The sequence below is a fragment of the Bemisia tabaci genome, chromosome 2 (genome assembly GCF_918797505.1).
Source record: "Bemisia tabaci chromosome 2, PGI_BMITA_v3".
Lineage (NCBI taxonomy): Eukaryota > Metazoa > Arthropoda > Insecta > Hemiptera > Aleyrodidae > Bemisia > Bemisia tabaci.
The window spans coordinates 43,367,300-43,390,633 of NC_092794.1; the positions used below are offsets into that span (position 1 = coordinate 43,367,300).

General features: G+C 40.6%; 2 protein-coding genes across 3 annotated transcripts in view; one reads left to right on the forward strand and one right to left on the reverse strand.

Annotated features, from left to right (window-relative positions):
* The first annotated feature begins 119 nt into the window (after positions 1 to 119).
* Positions 120 to 7,727, forward strand: LOC109040006 (V-type proton ATPase subunit E). 2 transcript variants are annotated; one of them, XM_072297352.1, is made up of 4 exons: positions 120 to 901; positions 1,751 to 1,926; positions 4,017 to 4,218; positions 7,044 to 7,727. In XM_072297352.1, exons 1-4 carry the CDS (start codon positions 866 to 868, stop codon positions 7,344 to 7,346), a joined length of 717 nt encoding a protein of 238 aa, XP_072153453.1. In that variant the 5' UTR covers positions 120 to 865; the 3' UTR covers positions 7,347 to 7,727. The 2 variants fall into 2 exon arrangements, with proteins under 2 accessions (XP_072153453.1, XP_072153454.1); XM_072297353.1 differs by having other exon boundaries at positions 4,053 to 4,218.
* A 3,077-nt stretch (positions 7,728 to 10,804) lies between these two features.
* LOC109040059 (dual specificity protein phosphatase 10) overlaps positions 10,805 to 23,334 on the reverse strand; it is a 68,831-nt gene continuing 56,301 nt past the window's right edge. Inside the window, exon 3 of the mRNA XM_019055839.2 lies at positions 10,805 to 15,077. Coding sequence (XP_018911384.2) covers positions 14,752 to 15,077 — 326 coding nt within the window. The 3' untranslated portion in view covers positions 10,805 to 14,751. The remainder of the gene's footprint in view (positions 15,078 to 23,334) is intronic.

Genomic DNA, 23,334 nt, shown 5'->3' on the forward strand with positions numbered 1-23,334 from the left:
GAAACTGTTAAGTCTTATTTCCAAATTTTACTCTTTAAAGACTGGTCAGCTGCGTTTTCGCTGCGATTTTATTGGCCGTCTTCACTTTAACATTCACACCGCGAATTTTCAAATATGCGGGCTGGCCAACCATTGCCGCTTCTTCTACATTTTTTACATTTCTGCAGAAGGAAACAGATATTTTCTTGTTCGTGGCTTCGTTTTTTCTTTGGATAACATGGAACCTGGAACAAACTAACTCTAGGCATGACACGGAAAATTTTTCGGACAAACGGCACTGGGCTTTTGATTGAAAGGCAAAAATAAATGTACCTGAGTATCTTCTTCTACATAAAATGATCCTCTGCGGATTAAGTTGCTGCGTAAGGATTTTATGTGGCTGCGGAAAAAATGCTTTATTTAAGACATGGTTGGAAATATTTTTCATAATTATAATACATATACTATCGGTGATAAGAGGAGATTTGACTGAGATGAGTAAATATAGTTTCTTTGAGTTTCATTGGATCAATTCAACGCAGAGTTCCCCATTATTTTTTTGTTTAAAACAGCTGTTTATTGATGAACTTCAAAATTCTCATAGCTCGTCGAATCGCTCAGAATTTAGGTTATTCATTAAAAGCAATGTCCAATTGATTGCCAGTCATATTAAAAACGAACAAAACTGAAGATTTATGATTGCCGTACCTACGATTGGACGAGATTCACTGTTGAATATGTAGCGTATATAAGTATGTGTGTATGTTTAGTGTACCTGCACGTGTGGTTGAAATGAAGAGATAAAAATAAAAATGAAAATGACCGCCACAACTGTGTGAAAGAAAAAAGATTAGTATCGATTGTAGCGTTCGGAAATTCAGCGGAAATGTTGAATTGGAGGGATTGTACTTTTGAAAATCAGGTAACCGAAACCTTTTTCAATTAATTTTCTGTACTGATGTGTTGTTTTATCAAAGTCCGCACTTCCATTGGAGCTAAGAATCTCAATATAACAACTTGGGTAGTTTGAAGCCGTGTTTCTTCCCACTTACGGAAACTATCGACAAACTTCGTCAAGTAATTTTACAGACTTTTTGACCCCATGTCCCCTTATTCTCCTTCTCCTTACAGCATTTATTAGGTACCTCTATATAGACTCTATTCCTTCGTCCTATGCAAGTGAGGCGACTGCTGTAACTCATTGCCGGCTCTTTCTCTTTTAATGCCCGTACATAAATAAATAAACTCGCAGCTCCTACACGCTACAACCAAACTGCAATCTGCAACTGTAGCGCAGCAACACACTTCACTGCCCTACAAAAAAAAAAAAAAAAAAAAAAAAAAGCTAAAACTTACGAAGAGAGGTGGCCTTCTGTTTATATTTTGTAAATAAAAATGAAAGTATAAAGTGTTGAAATGACTCTTAAAATAAACTACCTATCACAAACTGTATAATTTTTAATACTAACGATGCTTAAATAATTTATTGAAAATATCTTGAACATATCGATTGCCAAAGTGCGAGACCACGTATCGCCATTTGCGACGTTGTTAACTTCCTGCCTTACTTTGTTTCTCCTGTGAAAAACCAGTCAACGCAACTCCTTGAAAACTCTCAAGATTTTTCTTCTCTTATTGATAGCTTAATATTCTGAGTAAATTTTAGGCTATAGAGTTGGTTTTATCTCTTCAAAAAATCGAAATACGAGCGGAAATTTTGAAACATCGCAATAGAGATGCGTGGTTTTGCCAACTTCAATTTTTGGTGCAGGTTCACAAAATGGTAGGATTTATTGAGCAAGAGGGCAAAGAACGATCTGCAGAGATTTTAAGTCGCGCTGAGGAAGAGTACAACCTATTGGTCGGTCGCCTGGTCCAAATTTCCAGACTCAACATAATGAGAGAGTATGAGCAAATGGATAAACAAATAGCAAAATCAAAAATTATGTAAGTATATCGTACATCCCTGCATATTTTTGCAGTCTCTTCCACTTCTATTATCAAGAAGCGCTTAAAGATCACCGAAAAAGTAAATTGATGGAGAAATCCACAACCTGACCCCTCCCCTATACTGCCGTGCTAAGTAAATACGCCGTAGGGGAATCAAATGTTGCCAAAGTTCCTCTCAGAAAATAGCTATTTTTGAGGAAAGATATGAACATTTTTCCATGACAGTTTCAAACTTTTTGGATCAAATTACGAAAAATACTCCGAAAAATTGTAAGAGAAATATTCACAAACCTGAAATTCGTGATTTGTCGAAGGAAATTTGGCAACGCCTGAAGGTTCATACGGCGTTCTTCCTTAGCACGGCATTATAAGGGGAAAAGCTGATTAATGAACGACTATGAATGCGACCTTTCAGGCGTGCGGTAGTGCAATTTCCGCTCATTATCATCACGAAAGATAGTGACTCGGAAGTAAAAGATAGGATAATGGTAGCCTGGATCCGGATCCCATCGCATCCAGCGCGTACAGAGCGAAGGCGTGATATTGTGTTAAGGTCCATTTTAAACAGTCATAAGAAATAATTATTGCACAGTAGGTAACACTTCAAAGATGTGCGGCATTCAGATGGAAAAAGTAAAATTAAAATTTGAAACAAGAGGTTTGCTTGTCCGTTAAATAGTTTTGAGCAAACCAAAATCATGTCTACAATAAAATTGATGACAAAAAAACCTTTAAGTAGTTAGTGTGGGACTGTTGGTCGCAGTCGACTGATGAGAAAGTTGTGAAAAATTTTCTTGAAATTTTCCGGCACTTTAGATCTAAATTCGAACAAAATCCTCTAAAAAAATTGATGTAAAAATACTCGCGAATCTTCCCGAAAATTTGTGTTTTATCAAAGAGAATTTGGCAATGTCTGAAGGATCATACAGCGTCCTTTCTTAGAGCTTTGACATACTACGGAAGAACGCCGTATAAGCCTTACGTCGTTGCCGTAACATTTCCTTCAATAAAAAAAAACACATTTACTGGGAAAATTGTGAGAATGTATTTTTCCTCAAAATTGTCCGGCATCGTTGTTGGCAAATCAATTTAAATTACATATCATATCTGAGAATTGCAAGGATAAATACATGACTTGCCTTAAAAATACATGTTTTGTTCGGGAAAGTATGGAAACTCTAAAATGTTAATACGAGTGTTCTTCCTTAGCACGGCACACAGTGGATTGATTCAATCAGAGAGGTCGGACAAAAATTTTTGAATAAAACTGCAAATTTTGATGCTTGTTTCGTCACATTTTAGATTTCAAGGGGTGCTCCTGGATCAAAAGCTCACGAGGAGACCAATGGAACCACTTTTAGAGCCTTAAAGTTTTGTGCACGGAGAAAAAAAACTTCGTGCGTGGGGCCCGAAGTTTAGGTCATATGGATCTCTGAAGTTTTCGGATTGAGCATCTGAACACTTTAGGTCCAGCTGCTGAGGTTTGGATCACACATCTGAAACTTCAGTTCTTACCTCTGAAGTACTTCGGTTTTCACATCCAAAAAACTTGGTTCTCACATCCGAAAAACTTTGGTTCTCACATCTGAAGTACTTCAGATGTAAGAACTGAAGTTTCAGATGTGTGATCCGAACCTCGACAGCTAGACCTAAAGTGTTCAGATGCTCAATCCGAAAACTTCAGAGATCCATATGACCTAAAATTCGGGTCCCATGCACGAAGTTTTTTTCTCCGTGTATAAACGGAGTAATAAGCGTTTAAAGTTTCCAAATTTTGTCCGACCTCTCCTATTGACTCGATTCACTGTGTGGCAGAGCAGCAGCATTACGCTAAGTACTGCCTAGCCAGATTTCCTCCCTATACTCACACATTAAACAGCAGAAGGGTGGAGGGATGAATGGTGCCCGCCTGATGACCTTTGATTTGCATGAAGAAGCTGGCAGGAGGAGAGTCCCCCGATGACTCAATGACTCATGCCCTCTCGACGCAACGGTGCAGGGTCGCGAATGAGATCGCGTTGAGAGCATTTCGATGTAAACTTGTAATAAAAATGTTTCTCATTGTCGGTCGGGAAAAACTGGTGCAGGAGTGAGGAAGCTGAGCCCTTTGTGATTGTTTCCAGTGAGATGTCGTCCATGTACTCCAAGGCGAGGACCGCGATTTTATGGGTGCGCTACGAGCACGTGCGGCGGATCGTCCAAGAGGCCAAAAGGCAGCTCGTGCTCCGGACGGAGACCCCGCAGTATCGAAACATCCTCTTCCAGATGATACTCCAGTCGCTCTTTAGGGTATGTACGTACATAAGCCGCTTTTACGGCGCGCTAGGGCGCTCTGCGACGCCTACTCGCCACAGGAATCTTGTCATGGTAGAGATCCTCCGGAAGCTGGAATCTCTCCATCTCTTCACGGATGCCCTCTACCCAGAGATGGAACATTTCATGAAATTTATTGAAACTTTTGGGGATACATTCAGGAGGCTAAAAACGCCTAGAAGCAGTGATTCTAAATTTTGAAATTTTTACCCCAAGCCTAAAACATTCGCGCGTTGCAAATGTTTTCGTTTAGTTGAGAGGTTAGGTTGGGGTTCTTCTCTCTAAACTCCTCTTTTTGCCCCTTCTTTATGTCTGGCACCTTCAGTAGAGTAGCATAATACCGCAGCATTAACAGAAAGACCATCTGAAACGCTTTCAGACCTCCAAAGGTTTAATCAATAATTCTAAAAAAAATTAATAAATTTCAACTTTTGTGAAATTTATTCGAGCCTTACGAAATTTCGTGAAATTTCACTTTCCATCTCTGCCTCTACCCACCGTTCGGCTGGACGCCCTCTCCGTCGCCTACCTGGGGGGACCCACTCCAACACCTTTTTCTTTAGGGTAACAACGTAAAAAACACTACAAATTTGGCCCGTAGGTACTGTTTTGCCGTGCTAAGGAAAAACGTCGTATGAACATTCGAGAGTTGTCGAATTTCCTTCGATAAAATGTTTATTTGTGAGGAAAGTTATGAATATATTTCCTTGAAATTTTCAGGGACTCAAGGTAAAATTGCGAACAAAATTGTCTGAAAAATTGGAAGGAAAATATTCATGAGTTTGCCAGGAAATTCGTGTTTTATCTTAGAAAATTTGGCAACGCCTGAAGGCTCATACGGCGTTCTTCCTTAGCACGGCAGCATAGGTGACGAGGTGGTCAAATAGTGTTGGGTCCACGCTACTATACCGCCGTGCTGAGGAAGAACGCCGTATGAACATTCGAGAGTTGCCAAAATAAAATTTTTATTTTTGAGAAAATTTATGAATATTTGCCCTTAAAGTTTTCGGGAACTTCAGGTGAAATTGCAAAAAACAGTATCTGAAAAATTTGAAGAGAAATATTCATAAGTTTATCAGGAAATTCGTGTTTTAGAAATGGAAATTTGGAAATGCCTGAAGGTTTATACGGCGTTTCCCCTTGGCACGGCAAAATAGGGGGAAAGCAATTAAGGCCAAAAAAGTTCAATTATTCAGTAAAAAATTTGAGCTCTAATGAGCGAAATTGTCAAAATTTCGACTTTTCTGTAAGTATTTAAAAAAAAAAACACTGATGAAAATTTGCAAAATCACGCCACATAGAAAAATTTTTCAATTCTTAAAAACCGAAAAATGCGTTGTTATGAATAAATAACACCACATCCCTGGTAAAAATTGGCGATACGAGCTGCGTTTCAAAATGCCTTAGGAGTTCTTATGGCCGACTAAAGAAGGCTATTGAAAATCATATAGCTGGCTGTAGAAAGCGGAGCAAATCATATAGCCGGGCTATACGAAGCTATAAAAAAGTATACAGTCGGGATATAGTTCCTATCGCCGGGCTTTACACTTTATCGCCATTGGCTATAAAAGGCTATAAGAAATTGTGTAGAAATTCGTGTGCTTTGGAAATAATTAAGTTTGATACGGAACTACCCTAATATTTACAAAACACATATTATTTTTTCCTTTAAAACATATTTTTTTTTCATCAATTAAAATGAGAATAGTCCATACAAAGTGTGCAAACATTTCAAAATCATGAGTTGAAAAACGCTGACTCCGCGAGATTAAACATTAGAGCCTGACACAAAGCGGAGCGGCGATGCACTGGCGCCGACAAACCTAACAGGGATACTTCACGCATTGCGCAATGCGTGAAGTATCCCTGTTAGGTTTGAAGGCGCCAATGCGCGTTCAGCGCTGGCTGCCCGCCCGCCGCGCCGCGCCGCAGCGTGCCACGGCGTCTGAAGCAACTATTTCACACCAGATGTATTGCACAGTATCATTAAAAATTGAAGGCGCTCCAACTTATTAAGAATGACAGGCATTCTTCAAAAGTACGGAGCTTTCCTCGCAAAATAAATCAAGATACTACGGCACAAAAAGAGAGCGGTAGTCCAAAAACTAACTAAGTCCTAGTATCCGTATTTCGTGATGTTTAGCATGAAATTTATCGTCTGGCTGTTGCTTATTCGCCATCAGCTATAAAAGGCTATAAGGAATTGTACAGCTGGCTGCAGAAGCTATTGGAAATCTTACAGCCGGCTTTAGGTCTAAAGTATTTTGGAACACACATTCTACTGCCAATTTTTACCAGGGATTAGAAAGGGATAAGAATTTTGTTCGAAAATGGCCTTAACGAAACCCTAAAATGATACAACTCTCCAGTGAAAGTTTTAGCTCGAGTTCAAAGCTCGTTTTGGCAATACAGCGTTGCATAGTTGCAATTGTTTACTATGGAAAAATGCTTATATTTTAGAGTTCCTTGGGTGAAAAAACAACTTTTATATAGTTGATCCTTTTTTCCTTTATGTGGCGCAATAATATCAGTTGAAGATACTGTACCTCAGAAAATAACACGGGATAAAGCCCCCCCCCCCCCCCACCGCCGAGGAAATTCAAAATACAAAGCATTTTCAGATCAAATTTTTCTTGAATTTTTGTAACACGCGACGGGCAATGTTGTGCAAAATATTTTGATCTTTCAAACTGATCGGACACTTTTTTTCAAATCTTATAGTATTTCCTACTTCTTCATCCACTACTATTCTTCTCCTTCAAGTGTCTTGAGTGAAAGATCAATTTTTTAATTATTTTCAGATGGGAGTTGGTTGCAACGTGTTCATCATTGTTACCGAAAAGGACGAGGCCATTGTTCGGGGTTGTTTGGACGACATTGAGGAGGAATATCACACTCAGACAGGAGCGCGCTGTAAATTGGCCATCTCGAAAAATTCCCTACATAAAAAAGAAATTGGTGGGGTCGAGTTGATAACATTTGACGCACGGATCAGAGCACGCAACACACTACGTGCAAGATTGGTCCAAGTCACAGAGAGAATGATTCCGCTTATCCGGTACGGATTGTACGGGTTCAATCCGCATAGGAAATCTGTAGATTGATTGGTGACCATCCCAGCAGTATCCTAGAGAATGTACAATTTTCATCAGACACCTTGAGTCTACTTACAATGCAGGATTTAAGAAAGAACCTAACTGCATTGGCGGATCCAGAGATTTGGCAACACAGGATTTCCTCCATTTAAACTTATGGAAATGTATCGATTCTAGGAGGGGTCAGGTGCTCCGAAAAGAATCGATTATTTAGCATAGGTTTTAATGGAGGCTATCTGGTGTTGCCAAATTGCTGGATCCGCCTCTGCCTAACTGTGAAAATGATCGATCGGAGCCGGAGCCTTTGTCCGACTAAAATTCTATCGCCGTTGAATGGACTTGCATGTTCGTGCAAATGGTAAAAAAAAAATAAATAAATCTGATTAAACGCACGTTTGAAAGCGGAACGCTCAGTGCAGTACATTATTTAATTTAGTCGTAGTTCAAATTGTATAGCTATCTAAATGAAGGCGCACTCGATTTCAATCTCACGTCCTGTCCGGTTATCGAAGCGGTTCTGTTCCCTTACATACGCTCTCGAAGGAAAAAGACGTTGCTACCCGCATCAATTGCGTGTCACTAATTTTTGCGAGTTCGCCTTCAATAAAAGTGATGGCAATATGAGCGGTAGATCGCAGTCCCTGGTAAACATTGGCAGTAGAATCTGTGTTCCAAAATACCATAGTCCTACAGCCGGCTGTAAGATTTCCAATAGCTTCTATAGCCGGCTGTACAATTTCTTATAGCCTTTTATAGCCGATGGCGATTAAGCAACAGCTAGGCGATAAAGTGTATACTAAATGTTACCAATAACGGATGCTAGGACTTAGTGAGTTTTTGGACTACCGCTCTCCTTTTGGGCCGTAGTATCTTGATTTATTTTGCGAGGAAAGCTCCGTACTGTTGATGGATGCCTGCCATTCCTAATATGTTAGCGCGCCTTCAATTTCGTATGATACTGTGCAATACCTCTGGTGTGAAATAGTTGCTTCAAGCGCCGTGGCACGCTGCAGCGCGGCGGGCGGGCGGCCAGCGCGAAACGCGCATTGGCGCCTACAAACCTAACAGGAATACTTCACGCGTTGCCGTCGCCGCTCCGCTTTGTGTTAGGCTCTAACATTTAATCTGGCGGAGTCAGCGTTTTTCAACTCATGATTTTAAAATGTTTGCACGCTCTTATGGATTATTCTCATTTTAATTGATTAAAAAAATATGTATTAAAGGAAAATATAATGTGTGTTTTGTCAATATTAAGGTGGTTCCGTATCAAACTTAATGATTTTCAAAACACACGAATTCCTACACAATTTCTTATAGCCTTTCATAGCAGATGGCGATAAGTTGTATAATCCGGCGATAGGAACTATAGCCCGCCTTCATAATTTTGTATTGCTTCGTGTAGCCCGGCTCTATGATTTTCTCCACTTTCTACAGCCAGCTATATAATTTTCTATCGCCTCCTTTAGCCGCCTATAAGAATTCTTACAGTATTTTTTTGAAACGCAGCTCCTATCGCTCATTTTTACCGGGGTATCGCTCGGTCACGGTAAGGAACAGATCAGATACCTGATTGTCTAATTTCAGCATGGCTGAAGGGCTGAACCACTACGTGCCTCCAATCCTCCATTACGGCGTTTTGAAATCTCTCCTTATATTTGACTTTTTCGATGAGAAACAAGTCGCAACTCTATAACTTGAGATTTCTAAGGAATACTTCTGCTTAATAGAAAAGAAAAAATCAAGGAAGTTCTCGAGAAATTAAGTTGAAAGTTTCCTAATGAAAAAATAAAGTATCACAGGAAGTCTGCAACGTCACAAACGGAGGTTACGTGATTTTGCACTTCGGTCATCAATTTAATGCTTAGAAAATACATATAGGTAAGTATTTAAATACTTACCTGTAGTTCCTGCGTTTCCCGCTAGGCTCCTCTGCTGTCTTTATTTTTTTAGAACTCACAAGCTTATGATTCAGTTTTTATTTTACCTTCCAAGGGAAATTTCCTACAGTTTTGCAGACCAGAATCGCCATAGCACTTTTGCCGGTTTTTAGGTATTATAGAGATCAGAAGCGGATCCAGCAATTTGGCAACACCGGGGTTCCTCCGTTTAAACCGATGTTAAATACTCGATTGTTGTCGGAGCACCTGGCCCCTCCAAGAATCGATACATTTCCATTGCTTTTAATGGAGAACAACAATGTTGCTGATTTGCTGGATCCGCCAATGCAGAGCTATGAAATAAATAGACAGAGTTTGACAGAAATGCACCAACTCACATAAGGTCTGAGCCGAGAAGAAAAGGCGTTTTAAGTTTTATTCCTTTGTAGGTGTGAATTTTAAAGACAAAGCTGAACAAATTTTTCACGTTTAAAATACTGTTTCTTGACTTTGAACTTTTGACAGGAGATAAGTTATGACTAATTGAATTCAAAACTGCTCCAAACTCATTTTTCTCCAAAATGCGATTTGATGCAATGCTACCAAGCTCAGTCCTGTTCCCTCTTCTCTGCCAATTGAATTTTGGATACAGGAAATGAATCGACAACATTTCTCAGAATTTCTTTCTTCATCTTGATATTCATTTCTTCTGATAATTTCAAGCAAGAAGACTGCTTGAGTTATAAATAAAGAAAATTAATTGGGAATCAAAATCTAGCTTACTGCAATATTACTTTCCCCTTTTTTCTTTCTTCTTTTCTCTGGTCAATCAATGCACAGATGAGTTTCTTGTGGAATCTTTCTTTGGTTCCCTCAGGAACTAGAATAGTCTGCTAATAGCTGCTGCAAAACTTCTGTGGCGGACTCATTGAGCTGATTGTAGTGCTTGTAATGCAAAAAGTAACAAACTTGGTGTGCAACAAAAACTATTGAGATTCAGTCTCTGAAGAGGTTATTATGAATTATGGCTAATACTGGAAATCAAAGGCTAAATTCCAAAAATACATAGGTATCTCGGGGCACAACAGAGTAAGCCTCTACTTCGGTTTTATTTTCTTGAAGGAAAATTAATCGACAGTTTCTTGTGAAATTTTCTATAATCATTCTAAAAAAATCACATGGAATTGCAAGGAAACATATCGATTAGATTTCCTAGAAAACATAAAACATAATTTAACATAAAAAGGATAAAATCTAATTGGAGGTATAAGTTAAACAATGTGACTGAGATGAGCATTTTTTGAAGGTAGCCATTGTAATATTGTTAATGGATTTATTAGGTTGGTGCACTTTTGACCCTCCTGCAAAATAGTTGACTGTTTAGGGAGTGGATTTATTTCCTTAATTCACATGTTTTACGGCTTTAGGGCTATTTTATTGTAAAATTAGCGACCTGAATGCTTATCAAAATGTATTTAGAAAATTTAATTTTTTTTTTTTTTTTTGCCATCTCATTGAGATAAGTGAGTCTGAACTGAACGATGAGAGGGATCAAATTTTTCAAGGAATAAAAAAGAAGAAGAAAAATGATTTGGTATGATACACAATATAATCATTAGGTAAATTACATTTACAGACAAATTTACTTTACAAGGGTATCTTCTTTCAATAAATTTCAAACTGAATTTTTACAGCAAAAAGAAATGGTAAAAATTAAAGTACAATACTAGAGAAGGCACAAATCAAATCTTACAATCGAAATAATCAAAGATAATCAGCTGCTATGAATGAGGGCTCATACAAGTCATGAATGTTGGAAGTAGAATCTTTTTATGGTCATTCTTTCCTTCAGAGATGACGCAGGAATTCCATTTCAGGTTTAAACCATCAGGGGCAACTCCTGCAAGTTGGTATCAGTGAATTTCCTCCATTTAACATATTAGATAATCGATACCTATCAAAACAGGCTACCACACCTGGAGTCGATTATTAACAATGGATTCAACTGAGGGACATACACTGTTACCAACATGTAAAAATCCAAACTTTACACATCACTATGCAAGAACTAACAGAGGTGGATTTCGGTAAGCTACCGAGTTGATAATTTCTGGAGTGAAAACTGAAGAGGAATTTTTTTCTAAGAGGTACAGGTTATTTTCAAGAAGTACATTAAATAGTTGAGAAACTAGAAAAAATATTTGCGTTTTAAATTAATTTATGATTTGAATTATCAAGGCTTCATAGGCCAAAAAAAAAACATGATTAGGGAAAGGAACTTTAAGAGAGGAGGGGAGAGGGAATGAGACTAAAAGGACATACTCTGGCAAAGTATAAAAAAGACTTAATAGCCCTTCTTTTGAAGTTCAAATTATACTTGCTTTCCAGTAGCAACGTCTTATTCCATTTTTTAAATATATTGATACTCATTGCAAGCTAAGTGTCAAAATGACTCACACTCAGTTTTCACCTGAGGAATAGCAGCTGAAAAATCGCTGATTAAATACACGTCATATTCTTCTGAACCGATCAAATAATGTACAGTACAATCTTCCACAAAATTTATAAAAATCCATTTGAACGACTAACACATAAATACAAGAAACAAAAAGACTCAGAACATTTGACTTAATGGTAGGGGTAACACAAACTTAAATAAATAAATAAAAATAAAATAAATAAAAATAATTTGCAGGAAAGATTTAGAGATAAAGTGAAGGGAGGAGGGGCTGCTGAGATAATCATCTCACCGCTAAGATTATGCAAATTTTGTCTTCCTTTTTTAAGCAATACTTAAAAACTGACTTAAATGTTTTGCAAACAAACGTGGTTTTTACATATTTTGTGTAAAATTACCTGAGTAGCGCTGAAAGGCAAAACATTGGCTGAAAATTTAGAATCTTAGCTTTAAAGAGAAGGGAGTTGATTGGTCTTCACTCTCAGACCCTTCGGTTCTGAGTTTCTACAAAGACTTTGGGAAAAGGGAAAGAAAGGACCAAACGGAGAAAAAAAGGGGCATTTCAAGAGACTTCAATTTCGGATATGAATGGTGCTCAATAAGAAATAATAAGCCTCTCTACTTCTTTATCATCACATAAATCGACAAAAAGCAAAAAAATAGGGGAATTTAAAAATCACGAACAGGGAGGAAAAGAGTTAAGGCTTTGCCTTCTTCAAATAAAAAAAAATGCCACATTGCTGTTAAAGTGCGGAAAGGCATTGAGGACAGGATATGTCAAAAATAAGACAAGGTGACTTCCCCCATATTTTTCTACAGTTTTTAACTGGAACAAAGTGAACGTAATTTTGGAAATACAGGATTTGATATTTCCTTTTAACTTCGAGCTCATGCCTCTAACCAGAGTGTGTTTTTCTCAAAATTTTGATTGGGTACTTTCAAGACCAAGTAGTATGAACTACTATGACTTAAATACATTTGTTATTAATACTTAATAGTAATTTTTGCTCCTGGTTGAGTCATGAAAATCCAAAGGCAGACACCTTTTCACAATTAACAGAGGTCATTAAAATAAAGGTGATAATCTATAAGGTGAAATCTAAAAATTCTGAAGACGAGTACAAGATAATTGTGAGTTACTGAATTAAAAAAAGCTCAAATATGTACTGAAATTAGAAAAAAGGTAGGGAAAGGGGGGAACAGAAACTTGACAGAGGGTAGGAATTATACAAATAAAACTTTTCTACAAATAATTTCATAAAGGTACTGACGAATTCTACCATGAATGGTAGAGTTAACATGGACTGAGGATTTATTTTTTTTCTCTAATAATTTGGTAACAAACACATTTTTATGGCTATTATCTTTAATGGAGAATTGAATTCACTTGGGATTAATTAATTAATGATGGAACATGAACACAAACGTGGAAAACAGAGAACGCTAAATGTGACTGAAAGTAGAGAGAATGTTTTGGGGAAGATAATCAAAACTGAGACTCTTTGTAATATTTACCAGCTAAACTTTTCGAAGTCGTTCAGATCAAGCAGAGGGTTATCAAATTATCAATAGGTATGCAAGTAGGTATTCCACTCCGAGACTTGACAAGGCGATTCATTGGTCAAAGTGACTACTAAATCCAATTATTTGAGCTTGCAAATCAAAGTAAGACAGGCCAATTAATTCACTATCTGCGGAGGTATGCTACTTGCCCTCTGAAGTCTGCTAAGGACCTAATTAAATCCTGCAATTTTGCTTCTGTTGGGTTAGACAATTCAACAGAAGACACAATTTGACTTTCACGTGTATTCTTACTCTAATTACACGTTGGAATTGCCTCTTATTTAGGAGGAAGTTCATCGAAGGGACATAAGCATTACCAGACTACCCCAAATAAGGATCTGCATAATGAACTAAGAAATTACCACAGCCTATGTATTATAATAGAGGGGGAAAAGAACAAAAAAAAAAAATATTAAATTAATATTATGAGACTAGATAAGAACAAAATAGTTTACTTTTCAAACCATTTCCATCCATTTCATCAATCAAAATACACAAACCATTATTATCACTTCTCAGATTAATTTTTGTTCCTTTTTTCTGAATATCAGTTTTGGGATAGTTTTGCAACTACAGCACTGCGTTGACTGTGAATGAGAGCAGATCATTTGCTTTCAAATATTAACACATACAACGTAACGCAGCAAAAGACTTGCATCGATGGTCCAATCAGGACGTTCGATTGCGCATCCCAGAAATAGTTCTCAATTGAGATTGAAACTCATAAATAGAGTAAGTGACATGATAAAAATGACGTCGGCTCAAGCTAAGTTTCCATGCTTAACAAGTCTGCACCGTGATCGTCATCGAAAGTGCTACGAACTAGACCTTCAAAGCGTTAAAAATAAACAATAGCTTCTTTTGAAACAGGAACATTATTTGATGTCTAAACATTGATCTAATCTTGGGATACGTCAGTCCTTAATAGATGCAACGAATGACACACAGCAAACTGATCTACATTGGGCGTTTCAAGAAAACAAACGACCATACCAATGTGAAAACATGAAGTTTCTGATGCTTGCTATATGACCTTGAATTGCAGCTGAAAACGAGGACACAGAGAATGACACACACTTCACTTTTAAGTAATACGAAGTACAGACAGTCTTCCTGACTGTCCGGCTCAGCGACACAAGTAGTCGAAGTCTACAATCCCTGGGGAGGATATGCTCAAGCATATCCATAGACTATGAGAGAGGGCCATTTAGTGAGACTTCTTTTTAACGAGGGATGCGGAGGGTGAATCCGCCTTAGACGCTGCATCAAGAGGACACTTCCGAGAATAAAATCCGCCTTAAAAGCTGCATCCTGAGGACACTTCCGAGAATAGAATCCGCCTTAGACGCTGCATCTTGAGGACATTTCCAAGAATAGAAGCTGCCTTAGACGCTGCATCAGAGGACACTTCCGAGAATAGAATCCGCCTTAGACGCTGCATCCTGAGGACATTTCCAAGAATAGAATCCGCCTTAGAAGCTGCATCCTGAGGACACTTCCGAGGAAAGAATCCTCCTTAGACGCTGCATCCAGAGGACACTTCCTCATTGGCCTGGGGACTCCACCTGCAGGGATGACAAGGAGCCGGGGCGGGAGTACAGGAATCAGACTGTGAGTCGCTCGAGACTGGAGTTGCTTTCAAACTTTGCTCCAGCTCGAAGAGCTGTCCCATGAAGTTGAAGTTGGGGGATATGATCGTTCTGGCGTTTTTGACCTCTTTGTAAGCCTCGATCAAGCTGAGCCTGCGGTGCTTCATCATGTAAGCGATGGCGATCGTCGGCGAACGCGAGATCCCTGCTTGGCAGTGAACCAGGACGCTTCCACCGCTCTGCCTGGCTTCCTCTGTAACAGAAAATCAAAACGGACTTATGAGTTGGCGTTACTTTAACAGGTGACATTTTTGAGACTGCTCATGTAAAAGGAAGATGGGGAAACAATCATACCCTGGAGTATAAAATAATAATATTAATAACGTGTAGCACAAAATGATATGCGTTTACTGAGGAGCTGGTGATACCAGAACGCTCTGGAGAGTTTCTGAAGAATCTTCAAAGCATGAACAATTACGTGCATCCACAGTGCGTGCGTGCGTGTTTCCCTCTCAAAATTTCCCGTGACGATATATAGTAGCAGGGAATTCCTGCGGGCTGATTATTGACATGATGATAGACAAAGCTATAGACAAGAGAGACAAAGAGAAAATAGAGCGATCCTATCGGTGGAAGCGGGTTGTTGGAATGGCCAAAGAAGGTAAACAATAGACAAACCAAAAGCAACCGATTGGAGACCCTATAGTTAATCCATCATTATTCTCCTTGCTTAGTCTATAATAAACACCCATTTCAACCAATAGAATAACTTCATTTTCACGTCATCTTTTTTGTCCATCAATTCCAATAATCAACCCGCTGCGAGCTTTCCGTTCCCGAACGATAACGTTCCCGTTCAGATCCCAGCTTCCGACCTCCGTAGACGCCACGAAAATTTTGACGCCGAGTTCATTTCGACGATGAGTCATGCGAAAATAAAAAAGTGCACAGCTTCATGGCGCTCTGGGAAAACAAAGGATAACCATGAGAGCATCTCGAGACGGGGAGGGGATCGACAATGGAGGAAATTGCCCGGCTCTGGGACAAATCCGGAAATTCGATTCGGCGGGCAAACGAATTGAATTAAATGAGGGGTGCGAATAAGCGAGGAGGGTGGCCGCGGCGTTGACGAGGGAATGCAAAAAAGTGAGAACGAGATTATGATGAGGCTGAATTGCTTTGACGTTTGATTTCGGTTCGGTTAAAAGCGCGATAGGGTGAGGGAAGAGAGCTTTGGAGGGGGGGGGGGGGGGAGGGTCGTGACCCGATGTGGTCGGACTCCAGACACGCAATAAAACGAAAAACCGATGGTTTGATGCGGATTCTGCCTTATCCCTAGAGATTAAGTGATGCCTGAAGTAACTAGATGACCGAGACGCTAATATGTTGCAGTCGTTTTTTAAACAGAAAAAATCCAGACTTATGAGGAACAATATACCTAGGAATGCGCGTCACGGGTCACGCGGGGGTAATTTGGAAAGTCTCTAGACCTATTTTTCAAATTATCGGGAATTAGATTTATTATTCTCCATGTTGTTTTGTGCGAATTTCTCCGATAATTCAGACTTCTACGTACTATCGGGCCAGATCGGGAGTCTTTTTTTTTCATTTTTATTCTTTTTTAAATAAAATATTTCGTGGGAGTTACGAAGGTGATGAACTAAGAAGATGGACCGTCTGCGCCCTGAATTTTCACAGACTGGAATAGATGTACATCTTTAAAAAAAAAAGGCAAGATAAAGTGTCAATAAGTTGCCAAGATTGCGCATTCTCCGCTCTTAAAAAGAATGCTAAAACGATCGATATCAAAGCAGTACATTTCTTCTAAGTACGACCATCGGATACATCGAATGACGTAACCACTATATCAGTCTATGTCAAAAACATAGGATTTCCTATTCACGCCACTAGAGGAGTCATGGCCACGTGTCAGAGGGATTGAGGGTCGCACTAATTTTCGCGGCAGAACTGTTTTTCTTCCTTATCTCGACACTTTTACTCGAGAGGGGTGTCAGCGGAAGGTCTTTTGATACGTCAACAACCTGAAAGACTACAAGCTGGGTTCATTTTCTTCCTGTCGACCCCCCTCCCCCGCTCTTACCTCACCGCTTTCCCGGGACCCCTCGTTTGTCGCGGGTAAGTTGAGATGTTAACGCAGTTAGGGCGAGATAAACAGGGCAAACATGCGTCGGGTCTGCGGGGGAGGTTCGTTCAGCCGCGTAAAAACCGCGGATTTCCATTGGGTTTCTATTGGGGTTGCGCGTTTCCGTCCGGCCTGAAGGACCAAAAATGTGTTAACGCCGCGGTGGTGAGCAGAAATCGCGTATTTGATGCATATAGGGTTTTCGATAGGAGTTGGGTGATTGTATCTAGTCCGACGTAACCATAAATGGAAAATTCGTATTCATAACTGCAACACTGGAAAAAAAACACATTGGATCTAGAGTCCAGACTCTTAAAAACATCGACAAGAAAAAGTACTCTTGATTCAATCGGATTAAGCTTAAATTAAGAACCAAGCCTCTTAATTTAAGCGGATTTCCTTTTGATTTAAAAATCCGATTGAATCAAGAGTCATTTTTCTTGTCAATGTTTTCAAGAGTCTGGACTCTAGACCCAATGTGTGTTTTTTTTTTCCAGTGAAGCGACACCTGACAGTCCTGACACATTAAACAGCTCCTGTCGGTACATACGAAATATACTAACTAAATCATAAAATCACGCTGTAATTCATTTATAGTCCTGATCCCCGTTAAAATATTGTAAATGCACGAGTGTCACAATCTCAGCGATACTGATGCTAGGGATTATTTACAGTAAAATTTAATCTAGTCGTGTTCTGCTGTGCCACCGTACTAGAAAAGAACGCCGTATGAACCTTTGGACGTTGAAAAATTCCTCTGCCAAAACACGAATTTTCGACAAAATTTGTAAACCGTTTTTTTTCCGATTTTTGGGAGAATTTCATTGGTAATTTGAATATAGATTTGTCTGAGAAATTCAAGGAAAATATTTAGAACCAATTTAAAAAATATTTATTGTCTGAAAAGAAATTAGGAAACATTCGAATGTTGTACGGCGTTTTTCCTGGAACCTACCCTGCTAGTTCGGGACACTGGAAAAAAAAAACTCATTGGGATCTAGAGTCCAGACTCTTGAAAACATTAACAAGAAAAAATACTCTTGATTCAATCAGATTTAAGCTTAAATCAAAAGGAAATCCGCTCAACTTAAGAGGCTTGGTTCTTGATTTAAGTTTGAATCTGATCGAATCAAGAGTATTTTTTCTTGTCGATGTTTTTAAGAGTCTGAACTCTAGATCCAATGTGTTTTTTTTCCAGTGTAGCGTACCACGCTGAGCTAAAAATGCGTATCTACACATTCTACCGGAGTTACACAACGCTACCCTGCTCAAGGGACCGAAAACGCGCCCTGTCGCGCCATGCTGAGCAAAAACCGCGGATCTACGTCAGGTTTCGACTGGATTTACGCGGTTTCTGCTGAGGCGGGGTTTCGGGTGACGTCACCGGGTGCGTTTTTCCACCCCTCGCTCGACCGGCGTCGAGTCGTTGCACCACACACACCATACGCAATTGCTCCTCGCATGAATCGCGGCTCGGGCTCAGCGACGCAGCTTTGCCAAAGCTGAGTCAACTCGATGAATCATAGCTGTCCTGGGGAGGGCTCCCGACGCTGGAAACGCGGCCTTTTCATAACCTCTCGCCAGCTGCTGGGTCTGGCATCACGAGTTCAAAACAAATCCCGGATCCGAGCCTCTATTTCGGAGAGGCACCGACTAGGATTTCTCTCGACATTTTATTTATCTGGTCCAAGATTACGTGGAGGATATGGATTCGCAAAATAAAAACATGAACCAATTGACGTAATTCGATTGGCAGTTAATTTTAAAAAAAGAAGAAGAAAAAGAAAGAAAAAAAAAAGATGTCGATTCTATCGACAACCGTGAATCGAGCGAAAAATCAACAAATTGATCGACAAAGCCGGGGAAAATTTAAAATTCCCTGACAGACGGAAAAAATAATTTACTGACATTTCCCTGACATAAAGGGAAAATATTCCTATTTTTTCGACACGGTTGAACTGATTATACATGGGTAAGAATTGATTCATGTTCCAGGAATATAATGTAATAAAAAGGGTAAAATGTAAGGTGCCTAATAAACTTATGCGGGATATTTTTGCCTCATTTATAACATTTAAGAGACATCAGCAGAAATTCTGGTAGGAATCTCCGCGAGAGTAAAATATGCGAAACATTTTCCGAAAAATTCGAATTTGCGATTTCTCTGATGTTTCCCTGACACGAAAATTGCTTGCAAAATAAAATTTCCTGGCATGCCAAATTTTTGCGGATTCCCTGACAAAAAAACAAATTCCCTGAAAATTTCCGGTTTTCCCGGTCGCTAGACACCCTGATTGATGGGTGTTGGTAATGAAAACCTTAAAAACTGATTCTTTACCAAAGCTTCAAATGGAGAAAAATCGACAGTTGATCATTGACGCCTCCTCACTGCCGAAGATCCACCCAAGAGTATTTCCTCCTGGAAATGTGGTCTGGTTCCTTGGGTCCGAGGGAGGAGCCGGGATCCCGTGGCGGGAGCACTTAATTACGCCGAGAGGCGGAAAATAACGAGTGGAGATCGGGCAATGAGTCACTCGTCATCCGGCTCAATTAAGTCCGATTCTCAATCGATTGTTCCCTCGGCGGGGGAGGGCGAGGGAGTCGACTGTGCAACGCCCGCTAATCAGCGAGAACAAACACGGGCCGTGTAACCGGTAAATCACCCACCCCTTCCGCGATCCCTGCCGGAGCTCCCTCGCTCTTCTCGCGCTGCGGTCCTGGCCCTGGTTCCTGTCGTCGCCCCCCCCCCCCCCCCCGCCGTCCCGTCGTGTGCATTCGCGCCATGATTCATCGTGTTTATTTTCGGATGGAAAAAACACGCCGCCGCACATTGGATCCAGTCAGTGCGAGGAGTTGGACAAAATTTGGATACTTCGAACGCTTATAATTGCGTTTATATCAAACTTTGAGGTTCTAAAAGTGGTTCCATTGGTTTCCTCGTGAAATTTCCTTCTGGAACCACCTCTTAAACTTTAAAATGTGACTAAGTGAACATCAAAATTTGCAGTTGTAGCAAACAAATTCATGTCCAACCTCTCTCATTGACTCGATCCACTGTGCGCCGCCGCCGCGCCGTCTGCAAACAGACCCGCTCTCGACTCCAACAACGAAAAACGCTGTAAGCGCTTTAGGAAATTATCGAATTTCTTCCTATCAAATGCTCAAATTTTCTCTTCAGTTTGGCCTGATTCATCGGAAATTTTGAGGGTAAATATACACAAATTTCCTCAAAACCTTATTCAAGACAACTTAACGACGCTTAAAAGATCATACGACGTTCTTCTTCGAGTACCATTCACACCATCGCATTTCCGACTCGTGGCCAAAATTTTCTTTTAAATTTTCGGAGAATTTTATCCTCGGTTCGGCCTGATTTACCTGAAATTCCGAGGGAGGAATATACATAACATTCCTAAAAATTCTACGCTTGGTTCACGGCAATTTGGCAAAGTTTGAAAGCTCATACGGCGTTCTTCCTTAACTTCTTCTCCGCTCGACTCGGAGAGTCTTTGGCTGGAGGTGAGCAAGTCGAGCACCTTATCGGTCACGACCCCCCCCCCCCACTTGCGGCACACAGTGGAACACACCATTGGGAGAAGTTGGACATTAACTTTTGGATGTGTTGTCTGATCAATGAGTGCTTCTCTCTTAATTTGATGACTTGAAGATTCATATGTACCATTCGAGCTGTAGAGGAAGAGATTCCCATTTTCCCGATTTTCTCTGCAATTTTTCATTCCCCGATGATTCCCGGTCCTGTCCGAATCCTCGACACCATGCTCTGAAAAAACTACCCGATTGAAAGTCGCAATTCGATTTGCTCGATGTTCCAGGGTGTCTACTGAAACAGGCTGGCCAAAAATCTGTACTTTCACCGTAATTCTTCGGTACATTCCCAAGAAGCTTCGTACCTCCTCAACTGAGGAATTCAGTACTTTTTCAGTACTTCTATTGAAGTAATTCGACATATTTCAAAAATTTGAATTTCTCGCTCCAATTGCGACCAATGAGACAAAAAAAGAAAAAATTCCGGATCTTCTTGCGGAATTTCCGCAATTTTTCAGTACTTCCGGACCGCCCTTAAAAAATCAGTACTATTTCCGGACTTTCCGAACTTGGAGACATCCCTGTGCTCGATAGAAACTATTTCACTATTACATTTTCCATTTCATTAATATCCGATGCACTTCGTCATTATTAGCCGAACGAATTCGGTTAGGGCGTAGAAAAAAGCGCACCAATCAGCCAACCCGACGTCAAGGGCATCTGCCCCAGGGTCGAAAAGCGTGCGACCGTTATCAGTATTCACGCATAAGTGACGAGGGTCGACCCTCCATCCCTCGCGCAAATCTGCACATGACGTCATCCCGATATGACGGGCACGCTTGAGAGGAACCGACAAAAAAATCACCATCTTCGACGGGCCGGGGCCGCGGCCCTTGTCCTGGGGCGGCCGAGGGTGATCAATGGGCGATGAGTCACCGGCCTGGTGCCTGACTGCTAACAAAAGACAGACCGCGCTGCGGACGATGACGTAACGCCCCGCCGCCGAGGGCCCTCCAACCCCGAACCGAACGCAACGGGAACGGAGGGCCACCCCCCTCCCCCACCCCCCGCCGGAAGTGGTGTACAATGACCCAGATTCAACAGGGCATATGTCGTCGGCCCGCCCGTAATTGTTTCGTATACTCGCTCAGGAAGAACCGCGTAACGTGAATGGTTAACATTGCAAAGATACGCGGTTTTTCCTATTGTGAGCGTAGTTTCGGTCCCTCAGGGGCCGGAGACAACCGCGCGACTCCGATTGGGAACCCCACCGTGGTAAGAGAGAACGCCGTATGTGCATTCGAGAGTTGCCAAATTTCTCCGGTTAAAGGAATGTAATTATGATGAAAAGAATGAATTTTTTTCTTGAAATTTGCAGATATTTTAGATTAAATTGCGTACAAAATTATCAAAGAAAAATCGGATGAACAATGTTTACAACTTTCCAAATTAATGCGTATTTAATCTAAGGAAATTTGGCAACAACTAGGGGTTCAAACAGCGTTCTTCCTCAGTACGGCAGTATGACTATACACGGTTATTGCTCGGCACGATTCTGGTCCCTCAGGCTTGATAGAACCGCGTAACATGGGCTCGAAATCATATAAACATACGATATTCCAGCTGAGGAACGTACTGCCGTGCTAAGGAAGAACGCCGTATGAACATTCGAGGGTTGCCAAATTGCCCCGTATAAAACATGTATTTTCGAAGAATATTCTGCATATTTTTCTCTAAAATTTTCAGACTTTTTGGATGAAATTGCGAAAAAAATTGTCTGAAAAAACTGAGGAAAAGTAATCACAATTTTTCAAAAGTAAATTATGTTTTCATTGAAGAAAAGATGGCAACGTCTGAAGGCTCATACGACGTTTTTCCTTGGCACGGCAGCATAGTAGTATATTCAACGGATCCGCCACTCCATCTCAGGCGGCGCGGCGCAACCCCTTATGATAATTAATTATCAGGGCCGGAGGGCTGAGGGGTGGGAGGGGCGCTGCGTAAGCGTACGCGCATGAGTCACCGCTCGGCACTTCATTCACTCGGAACTCCGGCGCGGTTCATTCATCCCTTTTTTACGTCGTCGTGTCGTTGGCACTCACTCCGCGCCGCGCCGAGGGTGGTGAGTAAGAGTAACGGGTTCGCGATGCCCGGCTAATTTCCCTCTCCTTCGTAGCGGGGCCTCGCTTCGCTGACGACAGGTGCTCGAAATTACAAGGGAATTATTAACACCCCCCCCCCCCTCCACCCACCCCACCAGCGAGTGTTTATTAGGACAACTGTTGACTCCCGAGGTTCGGCGAACGCCGCGCGCCTTATTGCGATGAGGAGGCAAGGATCACTCAAATTGTGAAAATCTGCGTTCACATTTGAACTACATTTTGCAATTAGGAACTAAAATTTATGGCTCCATTTAGGAACAACGCAAGTACAATTAGTACTCTGAGTACATAAGTGTTTTTGCGGATGAGCCAGAGCTTGTAGTTCTTAATTGCAAAATGTGGCCCATTTATGGTTTAGAATGTGACATTTTACTCATTTGAGATAAAGGTATCAAAATTGGATTACATTTTGCAATGAGGAACCACAATCTCTGACTCTTCCATAAAATCACCTGTCTGTATAGGGAGACCGATGATTCATATGTTGTTTCTGAAATTAGCCAGAAATGGTGGTTCCTTCTTGTTACAACATGTGGTCCAATTCATGGTGAGAGATGGCCACCGAAAATCACAATTGGGATTCCCTGAATTTTTGAGGCTTAGAGTGAGCTATTTTAAGGAAATTGTCCGCTTTCTCTCTACGTTTCACCGTTTTTCCC